The sequence below is a fragment of the Cavia porcellus genome, unplaced genomic scaffold (assembly GCF_034190915.1).
Source record: "Cavia porcellus strain 051 isolate PalLab524CR breed Dunkin Hartley unplaced genomic scaffold, mCavPor4.1 scaffold_23, whole genome shotgun sequence".
In the NCBI taxonomy this organism is placed as follows: domain Eukaryota; kingdom Metazoa; phylum Chordata; class Mammalia; order Rodentia; family Caviidae; genus Cavia; species Cavia porcellus.
Window position 1 is genome coordinate 61,705,850 of NW_026947506.1, and position 25,902 is coordinate 61,731,751.

At 41.3% G+C, this 25,902-nt stretch overlaps 1 protein-coding gene across 1 annotated transcript; it reads right to left on the minus strand.

Annotated features, from left to right (window-relative positions):
* Positions 1-15,704: 15,704 nt before the first annotated feature.
* On the minus strand, positions 15,705-22,352 carry LOC134472300 (uncharacterized). The gene is made up of 4 exons (XM_063233628.1): positions 22,149-22,352; positions 20,976-21,434; positions 20,197-20,588; positions 15,705-19,012 (listed from the first exon to the last, which is right to left on the minus strand). The coding sequence occupies exons 1-4, from the start codon at positions 22,350-22,352 to the stop codon at positions 18,607-18,609; spliced, it is 1,461 nt and encodes a 486-aa protein (XP_063089698.1). The 3' UTR covers positions 15,705-18,606.
* Positions 22,353-25,902: the final 3,550 nt, after the last annotated feature.

Consider the following 25,902-nt stretch of genomic DNA (forward strand, 5'->3'; position numbering starts at 1 on the left):
AGCACTAATGAGTAATAAAATCCAAGATGTGTAAATTTTGTTGTAAAAAAGAGAGGAAAAAAAAAAAGAAAAAGAGCTCTAACGGATATAACAGCAAGTGTGTTTGGGGGTGTTAAATAGCTGACTTTATCCATGTTTTTGGAACATTGAACACAGCTGTTTGCAGTCTCCCTGTTTGAATGTCCACCTTGTGTTCTTTGATACTGTGATGTGAGGAACTATTTTCAGGAAGATAGTGTGTAATCTACTAGCAGGTGATTTCTTACTGTTATGTTTTTTTGTTTTGTTTTGTTTTGTTTTGTTTTGTTTTGTAGTTCTGTATTGCGTGTACCCTTACGCCGCTTTGGTTTGTTTTGTGTTTTTCTCTTTTTCCTCTTAAATAAAAAAAAAATTATTTCCTCTTTTCTTTTTAATCTTTTTAATTAAGGGAAAAATCAATAAAAATAGCAGGATACATTATAGTAACCTACTTTGATTTCCTATTAACTTGGTTTGAAACCCTGTATTGCCCTCACTATCTTGTTTTGACTGATTTTCCCCTATTCTGCTTAGCTTGATAGTACCAAGTTCGAAAGTATAAGCAACAACTGGGAAGACAATGATTCATTATGGTGCCCATTCTGGTTGAATATTATCTTCTTTTAAAGTCCTGTAATGTCTCCAATGTTTTGGTTTTATTCTTTACTGTTTTGTTCAATTTTATTATAACTGACTTTATAGGCAATTCTTAGGATACCAAGAGGCAGTATGGTAACCATTGTTGATCACCTTGTATTTTGTTTTTACATTACCTATTATGTCCATCCTTTTGATTTGACTGACTCTGTTCTGATATGTCACATTTGGTTTTACTCTCTTCAAAATAAGTAATAAGAACTATGGGAGTAATAAAACCCAAAATGTGTAATTGTCATTGTACAAAAGAAAAGAAAAGAAAGTGCTCTAAAGGTTATAACTGCATATATGTTTTGGTGTATAAGATAGATAACCATATTACTGAGTTTTGTTGGATCATTGAACAAAACTGTTTGCAGTCTCACGGTTTGAAAGTCCACTTTATATGCTTTAATTTTGTAACTTGAACAACTATTTCTAAGATGAGAATATGTAATCTATTAACTAGTGATTTCTTACTGTTTATTTTTTAAATTTTGTGTTACTTGTACCCTTTTTCTGTTTTTTCTTTTTCTCCTTAAATAAAATTTAAAAAAATAAAAAGGCAAAACTACAAAGGAAAGTAGCAGTCTGCTAGATTTTCCAGATGTTGACAGATAAATAAGTTTAGGTAGTTGTTAAAATTTTCAGAGTAGTCTTTTTCTCCACATCTTGTTCTGACTGATTTTATTATATTCTGTTTTGCTTAATAGTATCAAGTCTGAGGGTATAGGCAACCATTTGGAAGGCGACCAGATATTCTATGATGCCCGTTATTGTTTGACTATTATCTTCTTTGGAATCCTGTAAGCTCGCCAATGTGGGTTTTATTGGTCTTCTGTACAGTTTTGTTCAGTTCTTTTTTACCAGCTCATATAGGCTACTCTTTTTAGGATAACAAGAGACATAATGATATCCATTGTTGATCACATAGTAATCCTTTTTTTTTTCATTATATACTATGTCCATCCTCCTGATCTAACTGACTCTGTTTTGCTTTGTCACATTGGGTTTTTCTTTGGTCCATCTTGTTTTGTTTTTTGGGTTTTTTTTTTTCTTTTTAGCTTTTTAAAAATCTCTTTTCTTTTCCTCTTCAAAGAAAAAGTTATAAAAACTGTTGAACAATGGAAACTAAAATGTGTGATTGTTCGCATAAAAAAGAGAGGAAGGAAAGTGATCTAAAGGATATAACTGCAAGTATATTTAAATGTGTAGGATAGAGAACCGTATTGCTGAGTTTTTCTTGGATCATTGAACAGAACTGACTGCAATCTCACTGTATTAATGTCCACTTTGTATGCTTTAATTTTGTAATCTGGACAACTGTTTCTAAGATGACAATATGTGATCTATTAACTGGTGAATTCTTACTGTATATTTTTTCTCTTGAAATTCTGTATTACTTCTAGCCTTTTACTGTTTTGCTTCATTTAGGTTTGTTTTTCAATTTAAAGAAAAAAAGAAAAAAATTTTCAGAGTAGTCAATAGAGACAGTAACTAAATATCATATATAAGTTACAAGGAAAGTTTGAATAAAGGAAACTTGAATTTAACAAGAGGCTGGAAAGGCAGGTGAAATAGAAAGCACAATATAAGATCCCAGGATTAAGTCCTCACAAATCCATGATCATAAATCTAATCAAGTCAAATTAACTTGTTAAAAAGCAGAAACTAGCACTCAAGAGATTGAGGCAGGAGGACTAAGCATTCAAGACCAGTCTAAGCTAGCCACACGGGAGACCCTGTCCCAAACAAAAAGCAAACAAAACTTGGTTTCTGATTCCCTTTAAAATTTCAGCTCCTTCTGAGTGACACATGTAGGTTAAAAATAAAGAAGTAGATGCTAAGTATAGTAGATTGAAACTTGGCCACTATTTTTTTAATTTTTGAGCAATACTTTAATATATTAAAATTTTCTAGTGAAACATTTGCTTTTCTTGGTGAGTAATCACCTACACAAGGTATGATTTTTTTCAATGGCTACCACAGCAAATTAGCCATAAACTGGATGCCTAAAAAGGCAAAATTTTATTCTCCTGCAATCAGCAGGCCAGATTCCTTTGTGCACCAAGGGACAATTCCTTGCAGGCCTGTCCTAGCATTCGCTGATGTCCTCGGCTCATGGGCACATCACTCCAAGCTTTTCCCCCCGTTCACATGACAGTCTCGGTTCTGAGGACACTTGTCACCATGCTCAGAGCAGGCTGCTCCTCTGTGCTCCCCTTCTTTTCTGGCCTCTCTCCCCTCTGAGGTGCAGTCTCACAGTCATAACCGCCCTCCTCTTCTCAAGCTTCTGACTGCATTTCACCTCTGTGTCTCTGATCTGAACTTGAACAGTGGGTTCCAGCTTCTTGTGGCTGCAGCCTGTCTCTTTCAAAGGAAGCTTAGCCTCCTCAGGGGCCACTTCTGTCTCCACTCTACTTGCAACCTGCAAGCACAGAAATTTCCTTGTTCTGAGCCTTGCTGGCTTTCTTAAATCCTCCTGAGTCATTTCACAGCACATGCCAATGCTCCTCCTAGTGCAGGGCATCCTGACTTACAAAGATAGGTCATGAGTATCCAGGTCGTGTACTTCTCAAAGTCTCTCTGATATTTTGGCTGAGTCCAAACTAGTGAGATCATCATGTTGTGTTTCTGTCCGTGGAAACTGAGTCTGACTGGGCTTCCTAACTGCCACTTCCTATTTTTGTAGTCACAATTTGCAAGAGAAACAATGCAGGACACATAATTTATAGGGCTGCCTTATAATATTCACCCTGAGTCAACTGCAACAGAGTACAGGATATCTGTTCACACACTAGCAACCCAGAGAACAGAGCTGAGGGCCTAAATGTGCAGGTACCTTGGGGACCTGATGCACACTTTCAGATTTGGTACTGGAAACTGTGTGTTGAGAGAAAGGGACACGTGTGTTGAGTTTCAAGGGAGTCCACAGCATGGCCACTGCCACTGAGGTTCCACGGATGTGTGCAGTTGATTTCTGGCCTAGAGCTAGAGGTTCCTGATAAGTCCTACAGCTGTCAAAATTTTGCCCACCCCACCGAGGGCAGGGGCAGACTGAGGGGACAGAGAGCAGTCAGCTTGGCCTTGTTCCAGTGGGTCCTTGGCTCTTTTCAGCCTGTGCAACTCTTGTCACTCTGTCCTTGGCCTATCACTCAGGTGACAGTGCCGGTACATGGGGTGGCCCAGCTGGCTGCCCTGGGCAGAGAGAGGGAAGGGATAATAGATGCCCTAAGCCAAGGATATGAGTTGTTGGAAGGAGCTGCTTGCTATGGAGACAAAACAAATGTGAGGCTGAAGAGTAAGGGTCCTCGAGCCACTGGGGTGGAGGTCTGGGGGGATCGGGACAGAGGAGAGTCACTGGTGGAAGTACAGGGAACACCAGACAGGGGGCCTGGTAGGAGCAGTGCTGCTGTCCTGTGGTCTGAGCAGCTGTCTAGGGAGGCTGGTGGTAGGCGGGCAGCACACTGTGGGATGATTTGCTGAACAGGGTGAGGACAAGGGAAGAGCAGCAGGCATGGCCTGACCTAGCCCAAGGTGGCTGGCCTGAGACCGGGACCATGTCATAGTATGAACACTTTGGAGAAGGTGCCAGCAGAGACAGACTCAAATGTAAGTAACCAAGGAGAGAGGACAGAACAGAGTGGGGGACAGTAGTGGTCAGCAGCGAGCAGCCCAATGTGGGGATCTGCAGAGCAGGAACAACAGCCTGCCCTGCCCACTTAAAAACAGAGGACAGCCAGCGATTTAGCTCAGTGGCATAAGCACCTGCCTGGCATGTGCTAGTTTATGTGTTCGATCCCTGTACCAGAAAAATGAGGACAGTCAGAAGCTTGAATCAGAGCCTATAGGCCTGACCTCAGCTCTCACCAGGTCTCAAGTCACTTTAGCTTGGAACATCCCTGAGTGAAGGACTGGCCATGAGGACTGCAGGGAAGAGCATAGCCATGGCCCGTGCCCTCCACCCTCCAGGTAGACAGTAGCAGGAGGTGGAGGATGCCTTGCAGCCCAGGAAAGCACAGAGGGCGGGGGTTGCAACTTTAGGGAGGGTGGTCAGTGGGACACCTCACAGGGAGGGGCCAATGGCAGCAGCATCTGCTCACCTGGGCCTGGTCCCTGAGGCAGGGGCAGCCACCGGCTGTGGCCCGAGGTGACCTGGATGCAACTTCCTGCCTCATGCCTTCCTCTGAATGCAGTTCTACTTTTTTAATTTTTTTTATTTTAAAGAGATTAAGAAAAAAGAGGACATAACAAAGCAGATCAGAACAGAACAATGTAAGCAACACAGTATTTCACCACAAGCCACCCATAATTAACAGTATGTACCATAATGTCTTTTCTTGAAATAGTTGAGTGTAACTTCATATACAATAGTATCAAACATAACAAAATATTATAAAACCATTCAAGAGAATCAAAGTATCACAAGGCATTTAGAATCAAATAACAGAGAATGAACAATGGCTATACTATCTTATCTCATTTTCTATAGAAAATTTGTTTATACTATCACATGTAATAAAATCCAGTAAGAGACAGTATGATAGAACCAATGGAAACAGAAGAACAAAAGCATGGTAGGACTTCAGAGTAAGATAATATTAAATCAGCACTAGTCTTGTTTTCTTCAAAATGTCTTGTTTTCTTCAAAATAGCTGTTCATGTCATAACAGATAATAAAATCAAACAAACCAGGATAAACCATTCCAGCTAATGAATGCAAACATTATAAGGAATGTTATACGTAAACTCTTATGTACTCTTTACCATTTCTTACACTTAGGGAGACTGTACGGTATCTATACATGTGAGTTTGATTTAGTTCGCTGATGAGTATGGTCTCAAGTTGTGTCCATTTATTTATAAATGTCTCAATGTGGTCATTCTTTATAGCTGAGTAGTACTCCATTGTATAAAAATACCACAACTTTTTAATTCATTCCACAGTTGTTGGACACTTAGGTTGTTCCCAAGATCTAGCTATTACAAATTGTGCTGCTATAAACATGGGTGCACATATATCACTGTGGTAGTATGTTTTCAGTTCTTCTGGGAATATGCCTAGAAGTGGAATCACTAGAATAAATGGGACTTCCAATCCCAGCTTTTTGAGAAATCTCCAGACTGGCCTCCACAACGGTTGTACCAGTCTACACTCCCACCAACAGTGCAGGAGAGTTCCTTTTTCCCCACAGCCTCTACATTATTTGTTGTTGGTAGTTTTCTTGATCCTGGCCATTCTTTCTGGAGTGAGATAGAATCTCAGTGTTGTTTTAATTTGCATTTCTCTAATGGCCAATAATGATGAACATTTTTTCATGTATTTGTCATTTGTATTTCTGCATCTGATAACTGTGTATTCATCTCAGATGCCCATTTTTGAATTAGGTCTTTGTATTTTGGGGTCTGATTTTTTAATTCTTTATGTTTTAGACAGAAATCCTTTGTCTGATGGACAGTTCACTAAGATTTTTTTCCCAGTTTGTGGGTTTTCTTTTTACTATGTTGGAGATTTCTTTTGACATGCAGAAACCTTTTAATACAATATGATCCCAGTTATTGATTCTGGGAAGTATTTCCCGTGTGGTTTGGTTCCTGTTCATGAATTCTCTACCTACCCCTATGTCTTCAAGATTTTTACATAATTTGTCTTCCAATTGATTTAGTGTTTCTGTTTTTAAAATTCAGATCTTTGATCTATTTAGGTTTTAGTTTAGTATATGGTGATAGGCATGGGTCTAGTTTTATTTTTTTCACGTATGGAGAGCCAGTTTTTCCAACACCATTTCTTAAAGAGACTCGTTCTTCCAGTGAACAGGTTGAGTCCTTTATCAAAGAAAAGGGGGTTGAGTGTGTTTGTAGTTGTAGTTGTATCTTCTAATTATTCCATTGATCTTTAGATCTGTTTTTATTCCAGTATCATGTTGATTTTGTTAAAATGGCTTTGTAGTATAACTTTAAGTCAGGGATTGTGATGCCTCCTGCCTTGCCTTTGCTGCTTAGAATTACCTTTGCTATTCTAGGTCTCTTTCCATTTCAGATGAATTTTAGGAGTGATTTCTCTAGATCTATGAGGTATGTTGTTGGTATTTTCACTGAGATTGAATATGTATAACAGTTTTGCGCGAATGGCTATTTTCACAATATTTATTCTTCTTATCCATGAACAAGTGATATCTTTCTATATTCTGAGATCCTCTTCAATTTCTTTTTCAGGGTATTATAATTTTCCCTGTATAGATGTTGTACTTTTTTAGTGAGATTATTTCCTAAGCATTTCATTTTTCTGGTTGCTATTGTGAAGGGAGTGGCTTCACTTATCTCAGTGATTTTGTTGTTAGTGTATAGTGTATATGCTATTGATTTTTGAGTATTCACTTTGTTTCCAGCTACATTGCTAAATTTATTTATTATATCTAGGCATCTTTCAATGGATTTAGGGGGTCTTCTATGTAGAGTATCATGTCATCTGCATATAATGGTAATTTCACTTCCTCTTTTCCTATCTTTACCCCTTTTATTTCTCTCTCTTGTCTAATTGCTCTGGCCCATATTTCTAGTACTATGCTGAATAGGAGCAGTGATGACAGACATCCTTGCCTTGTGCCTGATTTTATGGGAAAGGCCTTCAATTTTTGGCTATTTAATATGATGCCAGCTGTTGGCTTTTCATATATGGCCTTTATATTGAGGTAAAGACCATCTTTTCCAATTTACTGTAAGGTTCTTATCATGAGTGAGTGTTGGACCTTATCAAAAGCTTTTTCTGCATCTATAGAAATGATCATGTGATTCTTACTTTTGACTTTATTGATATGGTGGATTACATTTATTGATTTATGTATGTTAAACCATCCCTGCATGCCCGAATGAATCCCACTTGATTGTGGTGTATAATCTTCTTGATGATTTGCTGAATCCTGTTTGCCAATATTTTATTGAGGATTTTTGCATCTGTGTTCATTAGGGAAATTGGCCTGTAGTTTTGTTAGTTGGGCCTTTGTCATTTTTGGTACTAGAGTAATATTCGCTTCCAGGAATGACTCAGCCAGGATTGCTGCCCTTTCAATTTCATTGAAGAGTTTGAGGAGTGTCGGCATTAAGTCTTCTTTGTATTTCTTGTAGAATTCTGCAGTGAATTCATCTGGGCCTTGGCTCTTCTTTGTAGGTAATGATGTGTGGGAATATTATGCAGTTGTCAAGAGAGACATTTTCATTTCTTCCTTTTTTTTTTTTTTTGGTCTTTATCATTTTTTTATTGGTACCAGGGATCGAACTCACGACTGCCTGCTTGCAAGGTAGGCACTTATGCCGCTGAGCTAAACCCCCAGCCCCGATTTCTTCCTTTTTTAAAGACAGTTTCTTGCTGTGTCACCCATCGCATGCTGAGTGCTTTTTATACACCCCTCCTTTTTTAATGCTTTGAGAAAGTGCTGACTGTACATGAGAGGGAGAGCAGTTTGTTATGAGATCCTGGTGTTGCCCAACAGATGGGGAGATGATCTGTCCAATGAAAGGGGAACCTTCTGTGATGGACAGGGTGATACATTTGTTTCCTACTTTCCCATACACTCTGGGTTTTCTACAGTGGTCCATATTGTTAATTTAAAATACAAACAGAAAAAGTAGCCATGTGATAGCAGCATCCTCAAAATAGAGTTTGAAAATACTGTTTGTCTTTTTTAGTTGGGTCTTTCTCAGGTTTTGGTCCTAGAGTAATATTTGCTTCCAGGAATGACTTAGGAAGAATTGCTTCCCTTTCTTTTTTTAAATTTTATTTAAAAGGAAAAAGAGAAAAAACAAAACAAAACAAAGCAGTGTAAGGGTACAAGTAATACAGAACTACAAAAAAAAAAACAGTAAGAAATCACCAGTTAATAGATTACACATTATCATCTTAGAGATAGTTGCTCAAGTCACAGTATCAAAGCATACAAAGTGAACATTCAAACAGAGAGACTGCAAACAGTTGTGTTCAATGATCCAACCAAAAACATTAATATGGTCAGCTATTTAACACCCCTAAACACACTTGCAGTTGCATCCTTTAGAGCACTTTTTTTCCCTCTCTTTTTTACAACAAAATTTACACATTTTGGGTTTTATTACTCCTTAGTTCTTATTACTTTTCTTTGGAAGAGAATAAAGTCAAATATGGCAAAACAAAGCTGTCAGTCAAAACCAAGGATAGACATAGTACATGATGTAAGAACAGAGTACAAGGTTATCAACAATGGTTACCATAATGTCTCTTGTTTCCTTAAAAAGAGTTGTCTATCTCATTAGGTATTATAAAGTTGAACTAAACAGTAGAGAACAAGACCAATAAAACTTAAACATTGTAAACACTACAGGACTTCCAAAGGAGATAATAATCAAACCAGAATGGGCATCTTAGTGAATCTTATTGCCTTCAAAGTAGTTGCCTATACCCCTGAACTTGATACTATCATACAGAATGGAACAGAGTCTAATCAGTCAAAACAAGATAGTGGGAGTATTACAGGACTTCAAAACAAGTTAGAATTGCTTCCCTTTCAATTTCATTGAAGAGTTTGAGGAGTAGCGGCACTAATTCTTCTTTGTATTTCTTGTAGAATTCTGCAATGAATCCATCTGGGCATAAGCTCTTCTTTGTAGGTAAGGACTTAATTACATTTTCAATTCCATTAATAGAGATTGGATTATTCAGCAGTTTTCCATCTTCTTGACCCAGCTTTGGTATGTCATATGTTTCTAGGAATGTGTCCATTTCTTCTGTGTTAGCAAACTTATGAGAATCGAGGTTTTTGAAATAGATGTTGATGACCTTCTGTATTTCCACTGAGTCTGTAGTGATTTCATCTTTTTCATTCCTTATTGCATGAATGTGAGCTTTTTCTTTCCTTTTAAAAATTTGGTTGGCTACCTGACTTGAACCCCAGTATTGCTCTCCCCATCTTGTTCTGTCTGATTATTATATATTCTATTTTGTTTGATAGTATCAAGTTTGAGAGTATAGGCAATCACTTTGAAGGCAATAAGATATACTATGATGCCCAATATGGATTGACTATCATCCTTTTTGTTTTTTTTTTTTTTTTTGAAGTCCTGTAAGGTCCTTAGTGTAGATTTTATTGGTTTTGTTCTGTACTGTTTTGATCAATTCTATTATACCTGATGATATAGACAACTCAATATAAAATAGCAAGAGGCACAATGGTAACCACTTTTGATCACGTGTTATTCTATTTTTGCATCACCCTTCTGTTCTGACTCTGTTTTGCTTAGTCACATTTGTTTCTATTCTCTTCAAAAAAGTAATAAGAACCATGAGAGTAATAAAACCCTAAAAGTCTAATTGTTACTGTAAAAAAGAGAGGAAAGTAAGGTGGACTAAGGGATATAACCGCAGGTATGTTTGAGAGTGTAGGATGGAAAACCATATAACTGAGCTTTTGTTGGATCATTGAATGGAACTGTCTCCAATTTCACTGTATGAATGTTCACTTTATATGCTTTAATTTAGTGATATGGACAACAGTTTATGGGAAGATAATGTGTAGCCTGTTACCTGGTGATTTCGTACTGTACATATTTTTTTCTAGAAATACTGTATTATTTGTTCCCTTTTACTGCATTGTTTTTTATGTCTTTTTTTCTTCTCTCTTTAAATAAAAAGTAAAAAAATAAAAAATAAAATAAAATAAAATTTGGTTGGCTAGGGACTTATCAATTTTATTTATTGCTTCAAAGACCCAACTCTTTTTCATTATTTGGATTGTTTTCTTAGTCTCTATTGTATTAATTTCTGCTCTGATTTTTATAACTTTCTCATTTCTTCTGGCTTTGTACTTCACTTGCTCTTCTTTTTCTAGATGTTTGAGGTATAGCATCAGGTTGTTTATTTGTATTCGTTCTGTTTTCTTGATGTGGGAACTCTGCAATAAATGTTCCTCTGAGGACTGTTTTCATTGTATCCCACAGGTTCCAGTAAGATGTATTTGTATTTTCCTTTTCTTGTAGATGTTGTTTAATTTCTTCTATAATTTCCCCCTGTGACCCACTGATTGCTTAAGAGTGTATTATTCAAGTTCCATATGTTTGTGTGGGTTTTCCAGTTTCTTTTATCATTAATTTCTAGTTTCATGGCACTATGATCTGATAACATGCATGGGACAATTTCAATTCTTTTGTATTTATTAAAATATGTTGTGAGGGTTACTATATGATCTATTTTAGAGAACATTCCATGTACTGCTGAGAAGAATATGTATTCTGATGTTGTTGGATCGAACACTCTGTATGTCTATCAAGTCCATTTGTTCACAAGTGTGATTCAGTTCTGTTATTTCTTTGCTGATTTTCTGTCTAGTTGATCCTTCCCTTCATGTCAATGGTGTGTTAATGTCTCCTGTTATAATTGTGTTGTTCCTAATTTGATTTTTCATTTCTGTTAATAGTTGTTTTATATAACTGGGTGCTCTGGCATTTGGCGCATATATATTTAAGATTGTTATCTCTTCCTCTTGAAGTTTTCCCCTAACCACTATGTAGCAACCTTCTTTATCTCTTAAGATCACTCTTTGTTTGAAGCTCACATTGTCTGCAAACAGAATAGCTACCACTGCTTTTTTTTCATTTCCTGTTGCATGAAGTATTGTTTTCTATCCTTTGACTTTCAGTCTGTGAGTTTCCTTTTTGGTTAGATGGGTTTCTTATAGACAGCATGTGGTTGGATGCTGTTTCTTGATCCATTCTGCCAATCTGTTTCTTTTAATTGGTGAATTGAGACCATTTACATTAATGGTTATAACTGTTATATACCGGTTTGTTGTTGATATGTTATCTTTCTGCTGTTGCAACTTTATCTTTCCATTCTGTTTGTCTGCCTTGCTTAATGGTTTTTTCCTATGTGTATCTAAACTGTCTTTCAGTATTCTTTGCAGGGTTGGTGTGTTGATCATGAAGTTCTTCATCTGTTCTTTGTCATGGAAGTATATTATTTCTCCATCCATTTTTCAGGACAGTTTTTCAGGGTACATCAGTCTAGGGTGGAAATCATTTTCCTTTAGGATCTAAAATACTTCACTCCATGCTCTTTTTTACTTCATTCTTTTTGTTGAGAAGTCTGATGTGATTCTGATAGGTTTTCCTTTATAGGTGATCTGTCTTTTCTCTCTAACAGCCTTTAATATTCTGTTCTTATGTTGGATTTCTCTGATGGTGATTATTATATGTCTTGGTATGGCGTATTTTGGTTATGGCTATTTGGGTTTCTATATGCTTCCTTAATCCATATGTCAGTTTCCATTCTCATGTTTGGGAAATTTTCAGCTATTACATCTATAAATAGCCTCTTGATATCATTTGTGTTACTCCCTTCTTTTCATTTATCCCTATCAATCTTATGTTGTTTTTATTTGCATCAGCTTGCAGCTGTTGAATTGTTATTTCCTGATTCCTTGTTAGTTTTAAAAGATTTTTCTTTTCCTGTTCACTAGCTGCAATCTTGTCTTTAAGGTCTGAAATTCTATCTTCACTTTTGTTGAGGCAGTTTTGACAACTTTCAATGGAATTTTTGATTTCCTGTATATCTCTTTGAATCTGCTTTATATATTCTGTTTGTTTCTTATATTGTTCATCCAGGGATTCTATCATTTTGTTTTGTTCCTCTGTCTTTTTAACTGTGTCTTTTTTAGATGTGTTCAGCATCTCGTTCATTACTTTTATCATTTCTTCTTTTTACCTGGGAGATTATTTCTACTTTGAATTCCTTTAAAGCTTCTCAGAGTTGCTTCTTTATTTCAGTAGCTATTATTTCATGTATTTCAGGTGTATGGCATATATTTTCTTCTATGTACATGGCTCCTAGTCTTTCTTGGGATGGCTGGAGGTTTGAGATTGCATTTTGTTCTTTCATTATGTCATTTTCCTATATTTTCCTGTTTCAAATGTTGTTCCAAGGCTTCCCCTGGGCATATTGGAAATCATCTCCTATGCCCTCGGTCCTGGGACTGAATGGAAGTTGCTGATCGTGGTCCACTCAGGCCCACAGGACCTCCCATGCCACCTCCAGAGTTCCAGGAGGCTGGGCAGACGTGTAACCACTGTGGATGATGGTCTAGAGTTTTCCCTGGGCAAGTACCAATGCACGGGTACTCACTTCATGTGCTCTCAACTCCCTTGATTGATGAAGGTCACTGGGAGTAATCTAGTTGAGCCACAAAACCTCCCAAGCCTAGTCTAATATGGCTGGAAGCTGGGTGGGTTCTTGACCATTGGGATCTTAAATTCTCCTCAGACTCGAGATGGTGAGCAGGAACTCACCCCTGCTGGCAGCCCAGTTCCCTCTTCCTGCAGCCCAGTTGCTGGGATTGAAAGGTCACTTGGCATGGCCCAGGCAGGCCTGAAACCTGCAGAGTTGATTCTACTGTGGCTGGAATCAGGGTGCATCCTTGATCACTGGAATTGATGATCTTAAACTCTCCTAGAGCTTGGGATGGTGATCAGGAATTTATCCCCACAAGCAGTCCAGTTCACTCCTCCCCCAAGTGCAGTTCTGAGAGGGTGATGTGGCCTCACATGTTCTATCAGGACTGTATCATGTCGGAGGGCTCCAGAAATCTGGTGGGATCTCAGAGATCATGCCATTGGGGACAAGAACTACTGAGATCCTGGCAAGGGTAGTAGGCCTTGCTGAAGGCTTGGCTGCAGTCATACAAAAGAAAAACAGTTGGTAAATCTGTCCTCTGAGTTATTGAGTGAAAGGAAACTAAGTCTCTTTGCTGGTTCTGAGGGCACCACTGTCCTCTGCCTTGTTGCATTAAGGAAAGGGCACCCCCACCCCATGAGGACAGAAGGGTGAAGCTGTGAGACTAAGCTTCTGAGCCTCCTCATGGTGGCGATGTTGCTCCTCTTCCCTAGCAACTTCTTTTAAACCTTTTCTGCAGATGGGCAGTGCTCATTTGGGGCTTTTTTTTTTTTCCAGTACTGGAAAACTATCCTGGGACACCCTCCTGGGGCATGTGGGCCTTTCTGTTGGAGGTGTTGACAGAAGTGAGCATTTGGTGCTGAATCTTTCTTTACAAATCATTACCTGTGTACAGCTCTGCCAGATGGCTGCTCACCCAGGATCAGGCAGAAGGCCCTGCGGCTCAGTACCTCAAGTGACTCGCCCTATCAATAGCATTACATGGCATTATCTAGCTCCAGGATTTCTGTGACAGTATTAACACTGAAGGCATCTACTATTATGCTGTGTACCTGACTTCCACCAGGCCACCTAGAAGTAGGGACAGCCTACCTTCAGTGAGCGGGCAGTGAGGCTCAGTTGTGCTCATCACTTCCCCCCCTTGAGGGTCTGAACTCTGTCTTGAGTTATCTGTCCCAACTCTGGCCAGAAACCAAGCTTCCACCAGAGACAAAGGGTGGTAGGCAGTTCTGAGCAGTAACTTGGGCCCAGAGATGGCAGCTCCACAACCAGTACCACCACCCCGGATACCCTGCTGGGCCCCGAGTATCATTTGAGGTTTATTTGGCCTAATCCTAGATGCACATGAGCCGCCATATCTCCGGGGTCCTGAAACATTTCAAGTAGTTTAATGTGGCACCAAATGGACTCAAAAACTTTTATAGGTGAAGCAGCCTCTAATCCTTCATATATGCAGTGCCTGTTTTCAAGGTTAAAAATGCAGACATCTACACATATGCGCTCTGCTGCTATTATAAGACCAAAGTCCAGTTTTCTTATTTTATTTTTTAGTTATCTTATTTTTTTCCAGAAAATCTTTATTTGCCAAAATATAGTTAATATATAAATAATATACATGGACTGATTTCTGGAGAGTTTCATATGCAATATATATACTGCATACCACTTACATGAATACTCTCTTGATAGCAAAATATCTACTGATGTTTTTCTGCAAAATGAATAGTGAAGGGTGTATGGCTGTTAAAATTTGCACTATTGACTTCCCTAAATAAAAACCACGTGTTTTCAAAGCAAGGCTGTCTAAGACTTGCTTCCTTAAAATAGAGATGAGCTGGGTCCAGCACAGCACTGCCTGATTCTCCATGATCCATCTCCCGAGGTCTGAAACACCCACTGAGATGCTGGCCAGAACTGTGGAGCTTTTAAGGAAAGTGAACACGAAGACCAGAAGACGCAGGGGGAAGCCTGAGAGAAAAACAGGTAACAAATGCCACAAAGTATCGAATTTGCCGCCTTTTATATACTATATCAATTCCACCTGCTGCATATTTACAGTGGAGCAAGTGCTTTAAAGATGGAAACATCTTTAAAAGAACAAAGATCAAACTTTAGAAATCTCAGAACAGCAAAAACTGTCTAAATCATGCAGATTATTCAGACAGACACTACTGAATACCATTCTCCCTACTCCAGCATGGTAGCATATCCCTATGAAAAATAAAATCACACCATGATTTTGTCCAAAAATAGAAACCTAGGGACCAGGTTGACAACTGACTCCAGGATCCTGCAGGTGACAAGACTCAGTATAAAAAAGTGTTATGTAATGATAATGTCCTGCATGCTTTCCAAGTATTTGGATTATACATTAATAGTTTGTATACTCAGCATAGCTGGCAAATTGATTGAAATAGCTACTCAGAGTTCAAAAACAAAACTTGTCTATAAAATACCTTTTCAAATTTCAATACAACTAAAATAGGAAGCAAATTAATTTCTAGTGTCAGACATCACAGAAAACAGACTGCCCTCAAAGGTTTAGCTGAGAGCTTTAAGTCTGTAAATGAAATCCCTGTGCTGTCAGTTTGTCCTTTTAATAATTCCATGGTTTCCCAGTAGGTCTTGCACCATCACATGTCTAACTTGGAGGAACACTACATGAAACATGCGTCCTCAGCCTGAGTGTGTAATTGTGCAGTTCAGCAGCATGTGAGATGTTTGTTCCTGGGTGTTATTTTCAATGTGATGTATATACACAGCATTTTACATAGATCTGCAGGTGTAGAAAGTCTTCATCCTTTTGGAATAGGAGCAAATGAGAAATGATAAAAACTTTTAAAAAACACAAAAACCATGGCAAAATATGTACAGCATTTACTAAAGAGGCACCACACAGATTTGAACAAATTTATGTTAATAATTTCAGCCGAGTTGGGATGACTGCTGTGGAACACGTTGAATCTAAAAGACAGGAGGCACAGGCATTAGTCAAAGGCGGAGCTCCCCAGAAGGAAAGCCCCTCTTTCTGTTCCACCCTGTCCACAGGTCCCCTTGGTGTTCCAGAAGCTCTTTTCCCTTAAAGCCATGGCTGCCACCTGAAAGGCAGAAGAGGAACCCATGGAAGCCAGGCAGCTGCAGAGGAGCTTCCCTGGCCAGGGAGGCACCACCTGCTGGGCCACACTGCACCTGCATAGCCTGGAACCCAGCTGTGGCCAGTCCTTCCCAATCCTTAGATCCTCTTTCACTCTAGAAGACTTTCAGTCCTCAGACTTAAAGGCTTTCCCTTGAGGACACACAAGTAAAGAGTGTTAATTAACTGCACACTGATCGTCTTTTGATAGTTCACTTCCAAGTTCATTTAAAATCACACTTGCTGATTGACTATGAGACACATAAAGACAGTTTCCTTTCATGAGTTAAATGGCCCTCTGCTTCCTTTCCCGCCACCAGTGCATAACATGGAACATGGGCCCCACCTGCACGGACCACAGAACACAAGAGATTCAGACACACCCTGGACACGATGAAGGCTCCGCTCTAAGTCACCTGGACCTCATCCCAACACAGTGGCAGTGTCAGGTGAGGAGTATGACCCAGCCTCAGCCTGACCACCAGGCCTAGATGCTGAGCTCTTGGGATGGGCTCTGCTGTCTGGGGAAGGGACATGGGCTTCTCATCCCAGATGCTTATCCCATGACTGCTGATTCTGATGGGGGTTCCCTGTGGGCTGCTTCCATGGAGGGAGGAAGGAGGAATCTGAACCTCCCCTTCCTTAGCCAGGGAGAAGAGGTCCCCACCCTCCAGTGCTGGCTTGGAATTCAGAGGCCCCCCACCCCTGCTGCTCTTTCTGCAGCTCATGATTCCATGACCTTTGGGTCTCCTCAGAATTTTCATGCCTTCTCTGTCCCTTCCCAGTGCTTCTGTGAAGAAGAAAATGGGCAGGGAAAGCACTTAGCTTAACTAGTGATTTTTTTGTTTTGAGGCCAAGTTTTCAATCACCTGAAAGGAAGAGGTTAAGAAATGTTTTAATGACAGTACAATTTCTAGTGTCTGTGCTCTTGGTGTGAATGAAGTGGTTCTCATCAGACATAGTTTTGTTGAAGCTTAACACTGGCTGCCTGCCTTCAGCTCCAATCAGTCTGAGCAATGTCAAGCTGCACACAGCCCCTGCCACAAGAGTCCCCCTGAAAGTAAACTGAGTTCCCATGATGATGGATTGTCAGACAGCGGTCCCCAAACCTGTCCCTAGGAAACAGGCCATGCCAACACCATCACACTGCTGAGTTCCCACATGAGGCTGCAACAGACTCCAGGCCAAAGAAATTAACAGGATTTGAATGAAGCCAGAGGTCAGGAACTTGGAGGAGAAAGGTCAGCGGTCAATGTTAGGACACAGGAAGGCCAGCGCATGTAAGATGGCAGAGTACTTGGCACAGCCAAGGCCCATCTCAGGAGGCCCAGAGCCCAGGGAAATTGGTGTGTGCTCCCAGTGGAAGTGCTGGCTGCAATCCAGTCATCAGTGCACCGGGAGTGAGACATGACCTGATTGCAGCTCCTCAGTGGATGAGTGCACACAGCCCAAAATGCTGGTGGTCAACTTGCTGTCTCCACATTGCTAATCCCTGAGGCGTCACCTGCCCAGCCAGGATGACAGATTCCAACACTGGTAGGATGCTACCAACATGCAGACCAAATTCTTCTCACTACCAAATCCTCAAGTACTACACAGAGGTCAGAAAGCCCCACCCTTCCACAAATCACGAAACAGTAATGTGAAAACGCTCTACAAATGCACACAATTCCATAACACAAAGAGCAAATGCCACACTGCTTCGCTCCTGTCCTGGCAGAAGAGTTGACTCTGCCTGGACCCACTGTGGTGGCCTCAGCCTTCCTAAGGCCTGCTTCTCATCATACTTATGACAGCTGCATACAGTCACTGTGAAATAGTAGGCACAGGCCTGTCCCTGACTGGACCTCCCCAAGCAAACACATTTCAGCTGAGCTTTCTTTTCTGTGAAGGGCCAGGGGATAAACACTTTGTGGTGGGCTGTGCGGTCTCAGCAGTTGCCACCTTCCTCTGGCAGGAGCACCAGCCATGCACAGACACCAGCTGTGCTTCACCTGAAGTCTGCAGACCATGACATTTGTATTTCACACAGTCTTCAGATGACACAAATTCCTACTCCTCTTTGGAAGCTTTGAAGACATGAAAGCCACCTTACCTCACAGCTGATTTGGAGGCACAAGTCCTACTTTGGTCTTCTTCTACTTGCAGTTTGGAAACTCTGTCCCAGGACCCATTCCTGTCAGTTTCTATCTTAACAAGCTTCTCAGGGCTCCTCCTTGGGGAACCAGTTAGAAAGGGGGAGGGGCTGCCCCACTGCAATCAGAGCACAAAGAGCTGCTAACTCACAGAAAGTCACAGTTGACACACAAGAATCCAAGATGCCCAGTATCCCAGAGTGAGATGCAGACGCCACCCCAAGGCGTCACCTTTAGAGTGGCAGCTGACTTCTGAGTGGCCTGGGTTATCAAATTATGAGTTAGGATACTCTCTAAATGTGCAAAAGCATCACTGCCAAAAATGCTTCCAAAATAGTAATTTCTCCCTTTAAATAAATACTTAGACACACAGAGAGCCATGAATTTCAAGGGCCATAAATTCCATTTCCAAGAAACCATCCTCAGTGCTAATGGATCAGTGTCAAGCATCCAAACTGCACAAGGATAGCGAATCACACAGGGCCTGTGAGTCAAGGCTGGCGAGGCATGAGCCCTGCATTACTCACACAACCTTCCCAGCACTTGGGGTTACACCTCCCTGTGTCAGTCTCCATTTCAAAACAAGATTGTGAAAGAATTTTTTCTCTTAATTCCACAAACTGCCTCTTACCCTGGCCATACTGGCAACCATTCACCCTGCTCTCTGCTGTTAATTGTTTGTTTTTCTTTGGGAAAAGACCAAGGCCCTTCAGGCAGGTGGTCAGCAAGCAGGAAGCTGATCTATCATCTCCAGAAATTGCCCACAGTCTCACGGCTTGAGGCCTGGGGTGAGTGCAGTCTGGTTCTTTTCCAAAGTTCTCTGAGTGCCTCTTCTTTTTGTATCTGCAGGGCTCAGTGTCTGACTGCACGACTGGGAGATCTGGGTCCAGCAGACACCTGCAGAAACAGCAGCCAGATATTAGCAACACAAGCGCCAGCAAAACCTCAGAAAACACCTCGCATTGTACTGACCACTTACTGAAGGCACTCAATGTAAAGCCCCAGGTCAGTGCTTGTCTAGTTCAAAAGGGTTCTCCACTTTCAGCTGCAAATCATTTTAAAGCCCAGGGCCATAAACTCACCAACTTCAGCACACCTGACTCCCCCACCACAGGCTCTGTGCTCAGGAGCTGGGGGTGTCCGCTGGAAACATGGAAGTATGTGACATCTACTGAAATCAGTGATAGTAGGAAAAGGAAAAAGACAGAAAGAAAGAAAGAAAGAAAGAAAGAAAGAAAGAAAGAAAGAAAGAAAGAAAGAAAGAAAGAAAGAAAGAAAACAAAGAAAGAAAAAGGAAGAAAGTAGAAGAAAAATAGTTTTTCCAGTGTCTGAGACTTACAGGAGGAAGTGGTTTGTAATTTGATTTCATTTGCCCCCTAAGTAACTGATGCCTGTTTATATACAGCTTTTGGCATTCCTTTGCTAGGATTTTAGGTTTTTAAAGGAAGTTAAGTAGAATACACAGGAATTCCACCCATCCTCACTCATCTTCTCATGAAGCAGTTGGTTTCAAGGCGGCAGCCAAGGCTGGGCCTGTGGCTCCCTGGCAGGTGCTGGCCTCATGAGCACAGCTGTGGGTCTCATCCCCAACACACACACACACCCACACACACACACACACACACACACACACTCACACACACACACACACACACACTCACACAATCAACAACCTATTTAGCATTTTAAAAATATGACTGTTTTTAGGTTTTGTATTGAGATTCATAGACAAAGACCAAGACAATAGATGATGCCCCTCAGAATCCACTGTAGTCATACAGGTCAAATACCAACAGATCTGTGCCCTACCTTTGACTGCTTCCATTTGTCACTCAATTTTTAAAAAACACAAAATTATGAAATGTAACTTACCTGACCATCAATTTTGAAGTCACCAAGTTACTTCTACAGAACTCACAATTATTCCTAGGATTTACAAAGCATTCACTGAGAATGGCGAAATGAGGCATTTTATGATACAGGAGGTAAAAGCTGCACCGTTTCAGAAATGCAGAGAAACAGTGAAGTTTCAAAACCCACAGAGCTGAGGACTGGACCCTGCTGGCAGAGCCCGCACTCACCTGTGCTCCCGCTCATGGTGTTTGGCTTTAGATTTGTTAGGCTCCTCCAGGTCTCTCGGTAGGCTCCTGCGGGCTTTCTTTGGTGTGCTACCCCCGTTACAGATACTTTCTGCACTCTGGTACCTGCGCTTGCCTGACCTCACGGTTTCACGTCCACGAATCCCGTGAGACAGGCTGCAGCCACTGTGGTCAGCCCTGAAGGCAGCTTTCTCCTGAGGGTAGCACTCGGGGTGCAGAGGGCAAGGCGGTGAAGCACCAGTGTGTGGGCTGTGGAAGCCGGTCCACTCCCACAGCAGGGCAGGCAGCTCCTGGCCCTTCCTGGCCTGGGAAGAATCCTTGTGTGACCGTTTCACACTGCGCTCCCTGGCTTCGTATGGAGTGTACCTCTCAGGCTAGTCTCTGTGCTGGTCCCACCGCATCTTTTTGGGGTCAGACTTCTCCAGGAGCCTGCGATGCTCCCTGCCAGAGGAGCAGTCTGGGCTCCAGTCCTGCTCAGCCCCACTCCAGGTTTGGGAGTGGTGGGAGCTGTATCTGCTCAGAACACAGGGCTACCCGGGACTGACTCTGTCTCCACAGCACAGAGGGTGCTGGTTGGCACTGCAGTGCTGCACAGCATGGCACTCCGGCTTGCTGTGCTTTCTCATGTGGCAGTACCACTTTCTGTCGCAATGTCCCTCAGTCCGGCTCCTGCTCCTGCTCCTGCTCCTGCTCCTGCTCCTGCTCCTGCTCCGGCTCCGGCTCCGGCTCCGGCTCCGGCTTCTACCCCTGCTTTTCTGTACATCTTCCCTAGTCAAGGAACAATCATGACGGTTATGGTAACCTTCATGGTCACATTGCCTAAGGCTGCTTATTTTTTGTGGAGTGTGATCTGGAACCTTCTGGACAGCCTGAACTTCACTGCATCCCTTGACATGACTGTGCCCAGAGTCCCCTTCAGGATGGGTGCCTGGGGTACTCTGTGGCTGAGTAGAAGGCAGTGCATTGGCACATTCTCCTGTATTCTGGGTCTGAGCCCCTGTGTCACCACACTGATCTCCCCTGAGGGAAACCAAGGGCCCGGGCTCACATCTGCCTTCTGACTGTGTGAAGGGAGCCAGGCTCAGTTGCTCCACTGTCCTGGCTAGTCTAGAGTGTCGCAGGCTCTCAGGTAACAACCCGTTCGCCTTGCTGCAGTCCTGTGTTACCTTCCCAGCATCACAGGGCTCATAAAGTGGGTCTGCACATGTGCTTGTCTGGTTCTTGTTACAAAAATTTTTACAAAGGCAAACACACATCAGTTCAGGCTGAACTGTTTTCTGAGGTAAGAGTTCTCATTGATTTGTGGCTGGGCTGGAGGTTTAGCTCAGCAGCATAAGTCCTGAGTTCGATCCCTGGTACCGATAAAATAAGACCAAAAAAAAAAAAAACCCTCATTGATTTGTGGCTGGTGTACAGGGCCAGCAAAGCCTTCATAAACATTTGGCACAGACTTGTGATCAGGTCCACTTTCTCATGCAAACAACCAACAGCACTGCCAGCCTCAAGCTCCCCAGTGAGTTTGCCCAACAGACTTTGCTTTGTTCCACGTGGACTGCATCCCACCAAAAATAAGAGATAAGCCAATAGTTAGCATGACTGCTCTGTAGGTATGGTCATGGCTTACATTTGCTAAATGTTTTATCGATTTAAATATAGCTGCCTAAGGGCCAATATCAGGCTACCATCTCTGGACACCAAATTTGCTCTTTTTTAAATAAAAACAAAATTTACATCAACCCTTCCTGTTTTTCCATAACAATAATTCTGCAGCTCTGCACATTGCTTGTTTCCAGATGTGCTTCTAATTCTCAAGAACTAAGTCATTAGTTGATGACTTTCCTGCCTCCCTTCTTTCTCTTGGAAGCTCAGAGTGAGGTAGCTATTTCCAAACAGAGCCAACAACTCCTTAAATTAAGGAAAACTAAGGGACTCACTGAGGCTCTGGGAAAACTTTCTGTAGTAGTAAGTGAGGGCAGGAAAGCATCCGGCACACTCTCACAATGAGCTGAGGGCTGTGGAAACAGTGCAACCCCTACCGTGATCTCCACTCTCCAGGAGGAGATCACTCCTACAGCCCGTGGGGAAGGTAGTAGCCCTGAGTTAGCAGGGGATTTTTGAGGCTGCACGTCAAAGCACATGTGCTTGGCCACAGTGCATGCATGGCCGGACTTAAGTGTATATGCACTAATTCTCTTGCACATTCATTTTGAGCAGCAAGGTGAATTAGGAAAGAAACAAGGGCAAAGTCATTGTGCAAATGCAGGGCACCCAGCTATTCTATCTGAAGGCAAAGGGGGATGGAGTGTGCTCTGCCTCTCCATTCTTCTTTAATAATGCCACATCCCTAACATAGGGTCTTGGGGGCCATCTGGGGTGCTCACAGTGCCATGGAGGAGGCTCTTCCCTGACATGTCTTCACATCTATGGGGGTGAAAACCTCAGTCATATTATTGTGATGATTTCCATAGATGTTACACTTCCCAGGAGGTAAAAGATTGTGTAAACTGAGAAATGGTCACACTGTGATGTGGCTGAAGCTTCTGCAAAGTGGTTCACAGCCCAGTGGTGCAGATGGCAACTCTGGATGCAGTGTTCATGCTGAATGATCACTGGGTGCACCTGCAGGTGCTCAGGTATCTGCCCACTGATACACTGTGTCCTGCAGCTTTGGTTCATCTGCAGATTCCACATGAAGCAACCACAGCTTCACTCCATATTCCTTTCCTCTTATTCCTGAGTTGTGTTACAGCTATGTCAATACACTGATTTGTTTTAAAAATTGAATGGAGGACAGCCTGCCGAGAACCAGCTCAATAGGGAGTCAGCACCAGCCCTTGCCCCTGCGCACTCCAGCAGCCCTTGGGATGCTCCCAACCCAGGGAAAAAGCATGACTGGGGAAAAGCAGCAGCAGGACCTGTACCAGCACACCCTGTGGCCACAGCAGTCAGGAGAATCCAGGAGAATCAAACTTGCACACTTTGGGGAAATTGTAGCCAATGCAGGAAGGGTCTGGGACCCCACTACCCATTTGTTTGGAAGAACCCAAGAAAGTGTCAAGATGAAGAAGCAAAAGGCATCCCGTGGACTCAAACCAAGCAGAGCAAGTCTAGAAGAGAAAAGCATGGGAGAGATCGGGAGTTGCGCGTCTGAAGTAGTTTCTAAAGAGATGGCAACTGAATTAAAGAGACAACTTCATGAGACTATAAAAGAAATTATTGAACAGAAATATACTCTCAGGTAAAAGAAGAAATGAAAAACATGATAAAAGACTTGCTAAGCATCTCTTAATAAGACAGATTTTAAAAAGGGAAAACCATAGGAAAATGAGAGAAACCTTGAACGAACAAAATAGGACAGCTTTAGAATGCATGAAGCAGATTGAAAGACACATTCAGGAAATTAAAACCTCCATTGAAAATTGGTAAAACTATTGGAAAGAAACTGAAAATAGAATTTCAGACCTTGAAGACAGGTGCGCAGCTTGCGATACAGAAAGGAAAGATTTCTTAAAAAGAGCAAGAAACCAGGAAACAACAATTCAATGACTACATGATAATGGAAAGCAAAATAATTTAATAATAATAGGTGTCAGTGAAAAAGCAGAGGAAAACACAAAATTCTATTTACGGAAATAGTAGTAGAAAATTTCCCAATAATGGAGAAAGAATGTGATATACAGGTAAGGCATATAGAACTCAAGCTAGCCATAACCAAATGAAATCTCCACTGAGACGTATAATGATCAAGGTTCCATAAATTCAACCCAAGAACAGAATATTAAAAGCTGTTAGAGAAAAGAAACAAATCACCTGCAAAGGAAAACCCATCAGAATCATGACAGACTTCTCAACACAAACTATCAAGTCAAGAAGAGCTTGGAGAGAAGCATTTCAAGTCCCGAACGAAAACAGTTTCCAACACAGATTGATACAGCCTGCAAAACATTATTTTAATTAGTGGAGAAACAACATGCTTCATGAAAAAGAACAACTGAAGCAATTCATGGCCAAAACCAACCCTGCAAAGAATACTGAAGGACATTTTAGAGAGATAAAACCACCACCATTCCAGAAAGAGCATCTGAAGGAGAACACAGAATGGGGAACGTAGTTGAATGGAGTGGAAAAGTAAGCAACCAGTGGCAGGAAACTAGCCTGGCAGAGACCAGCCAGTGCACGGAGGCCGTAACATTAATGTAAATGCCTCTATTCACCAATAAAAAGAAACACAGGCAGAGTGGAAGCGGGGACAAGATTCATTACTATGCTTTATTCTACAAACACATTAAACTCAAAAGGAAATGAATAGGCTAAATGTCTGAGGAAAGAAAAGTGCCCTATGAGACCGGGAATCAGAAAAACAGTAGGGTCTCGTGCCCATCAGCTGTAGAAAGGAGAGGAGAGAGATGGCATTTCTACACAATGGAGAGCTACTCAGCTAGAAAGAAAGATAACCTCGAGGCTCTTGTGGGTAAACGGATACAACTTGAGATCATGCTCATGGCTGAATGGTTCAGAGCCACATGAGTGAACCTGGTGTTGTCTCCCTAGTAGGATCCTTTAGAACTCAAGGATTTAGTGGGCTCCAACATGTACAGCAGATGTTGTGAAGGCGAAAGGGGAAGAGCTGTCGGGGGGAGGGCAGTGGGCATGTTAATATAAATCGTTTTTTGAAACACTGTATTGTTCTCATTGTTGTGTTAGCTTGTTTTTAATCTTGGTTTTACTTCTTCATTTTGATTTTATCCTACTTGATGGCATGAACATCTATTTCTGAAATAACAAAATGCAGTAGTATGGTAGCCATTATTGCTTTCCTATTATCTTGTTTGGAGTAATGGATTGGTTGACTTGTTTTCTTTTAATTGATTTTGTTCATTTTGTTTTGTTTGATTTTATTATGTCTGATGGTGTAAGCAGCTACTCTGAAGATATCAAGATGCTTTATGGTAGCCACTGTTTTATTCCAATTGTGTTGCCCTTAAGTCCTGTATGGCTTTCATTGTTTTGTTTTGACTGGTTTTATTTCACTGTTTTATTTGATTTTACTATGCTTGATGATATGGCAGTTATTTTGAAGATAACAAGAGGCATTACGGTAGCCGTTCCCTTTTATCTTGTCTTGAAGCCTTGATCATGTTCATTGTTTTGTTTTGACACTTCTATTTTGTTTTGTTCGATTTCATTATGTCTGATAGTATAAACAGCTACATTTTAGAAAAGAAGAAGCTGTTGTACTCCTACAGTCTTGTTTTGTAGGCCTGTAATGCTTTCATTGTTTTGTTTTGATTACTTTTATTTTGTTAAGTTTTGTTGGATTTTATTGTGCCTGATGGAAGGCACAATAACTATAGGAAGTTATTTTGGAGATAGAAAGAAGTATCTTGGTAGCCAGTTGGTTTCCTTTTGCCTTGTTTTAAAGTCTTATATCATGTTCATTGTTTTGTTTTGATTGTCTATTCTATTTCTTTCAGTTTTATTCTCTTCAATTTAAAAAATTGAATGTGGGAACAATTATATTCTCTATGAATTTAATTTCAGATTTCTACGCAGGCCCTCATGGGGTGTTGTGGAATCTCAGAGGGTCTGTAAACTCCCTCTCTTGGCTTGAAACAGAAGTAAAAGCTTGAGCAGGCCTAGGCCTGTTGACTCTGGGATTTCCACTCGGACTCCATGTGGAACTACTTG

Bases quoted from the DNA above. Each gene is read 5' to 3' on its own strand.
- LOC134472300 (XM_063233628.1), bottom strand. From the start codon at position 22,352: ATGTGCTTTGACGTGCAGCCTCAAAAATCCCCTGCTAACTCAGGGCTA. The intron at 21,435-22,148 runs GTGAGTCCCTTA...TTTTGTAACAAG, and splicing joins AAAGTTTTCCCAGAGCCTCA to AACCAGACAAGCACATGTGC. The intron at 20,589-20,975 runs GTACAGAAAAGC...CACAGAGACTAG, and splicing joins GTTCCTTGACTAGGGAAGAT to CCTGAGAGGTACACTCCATA.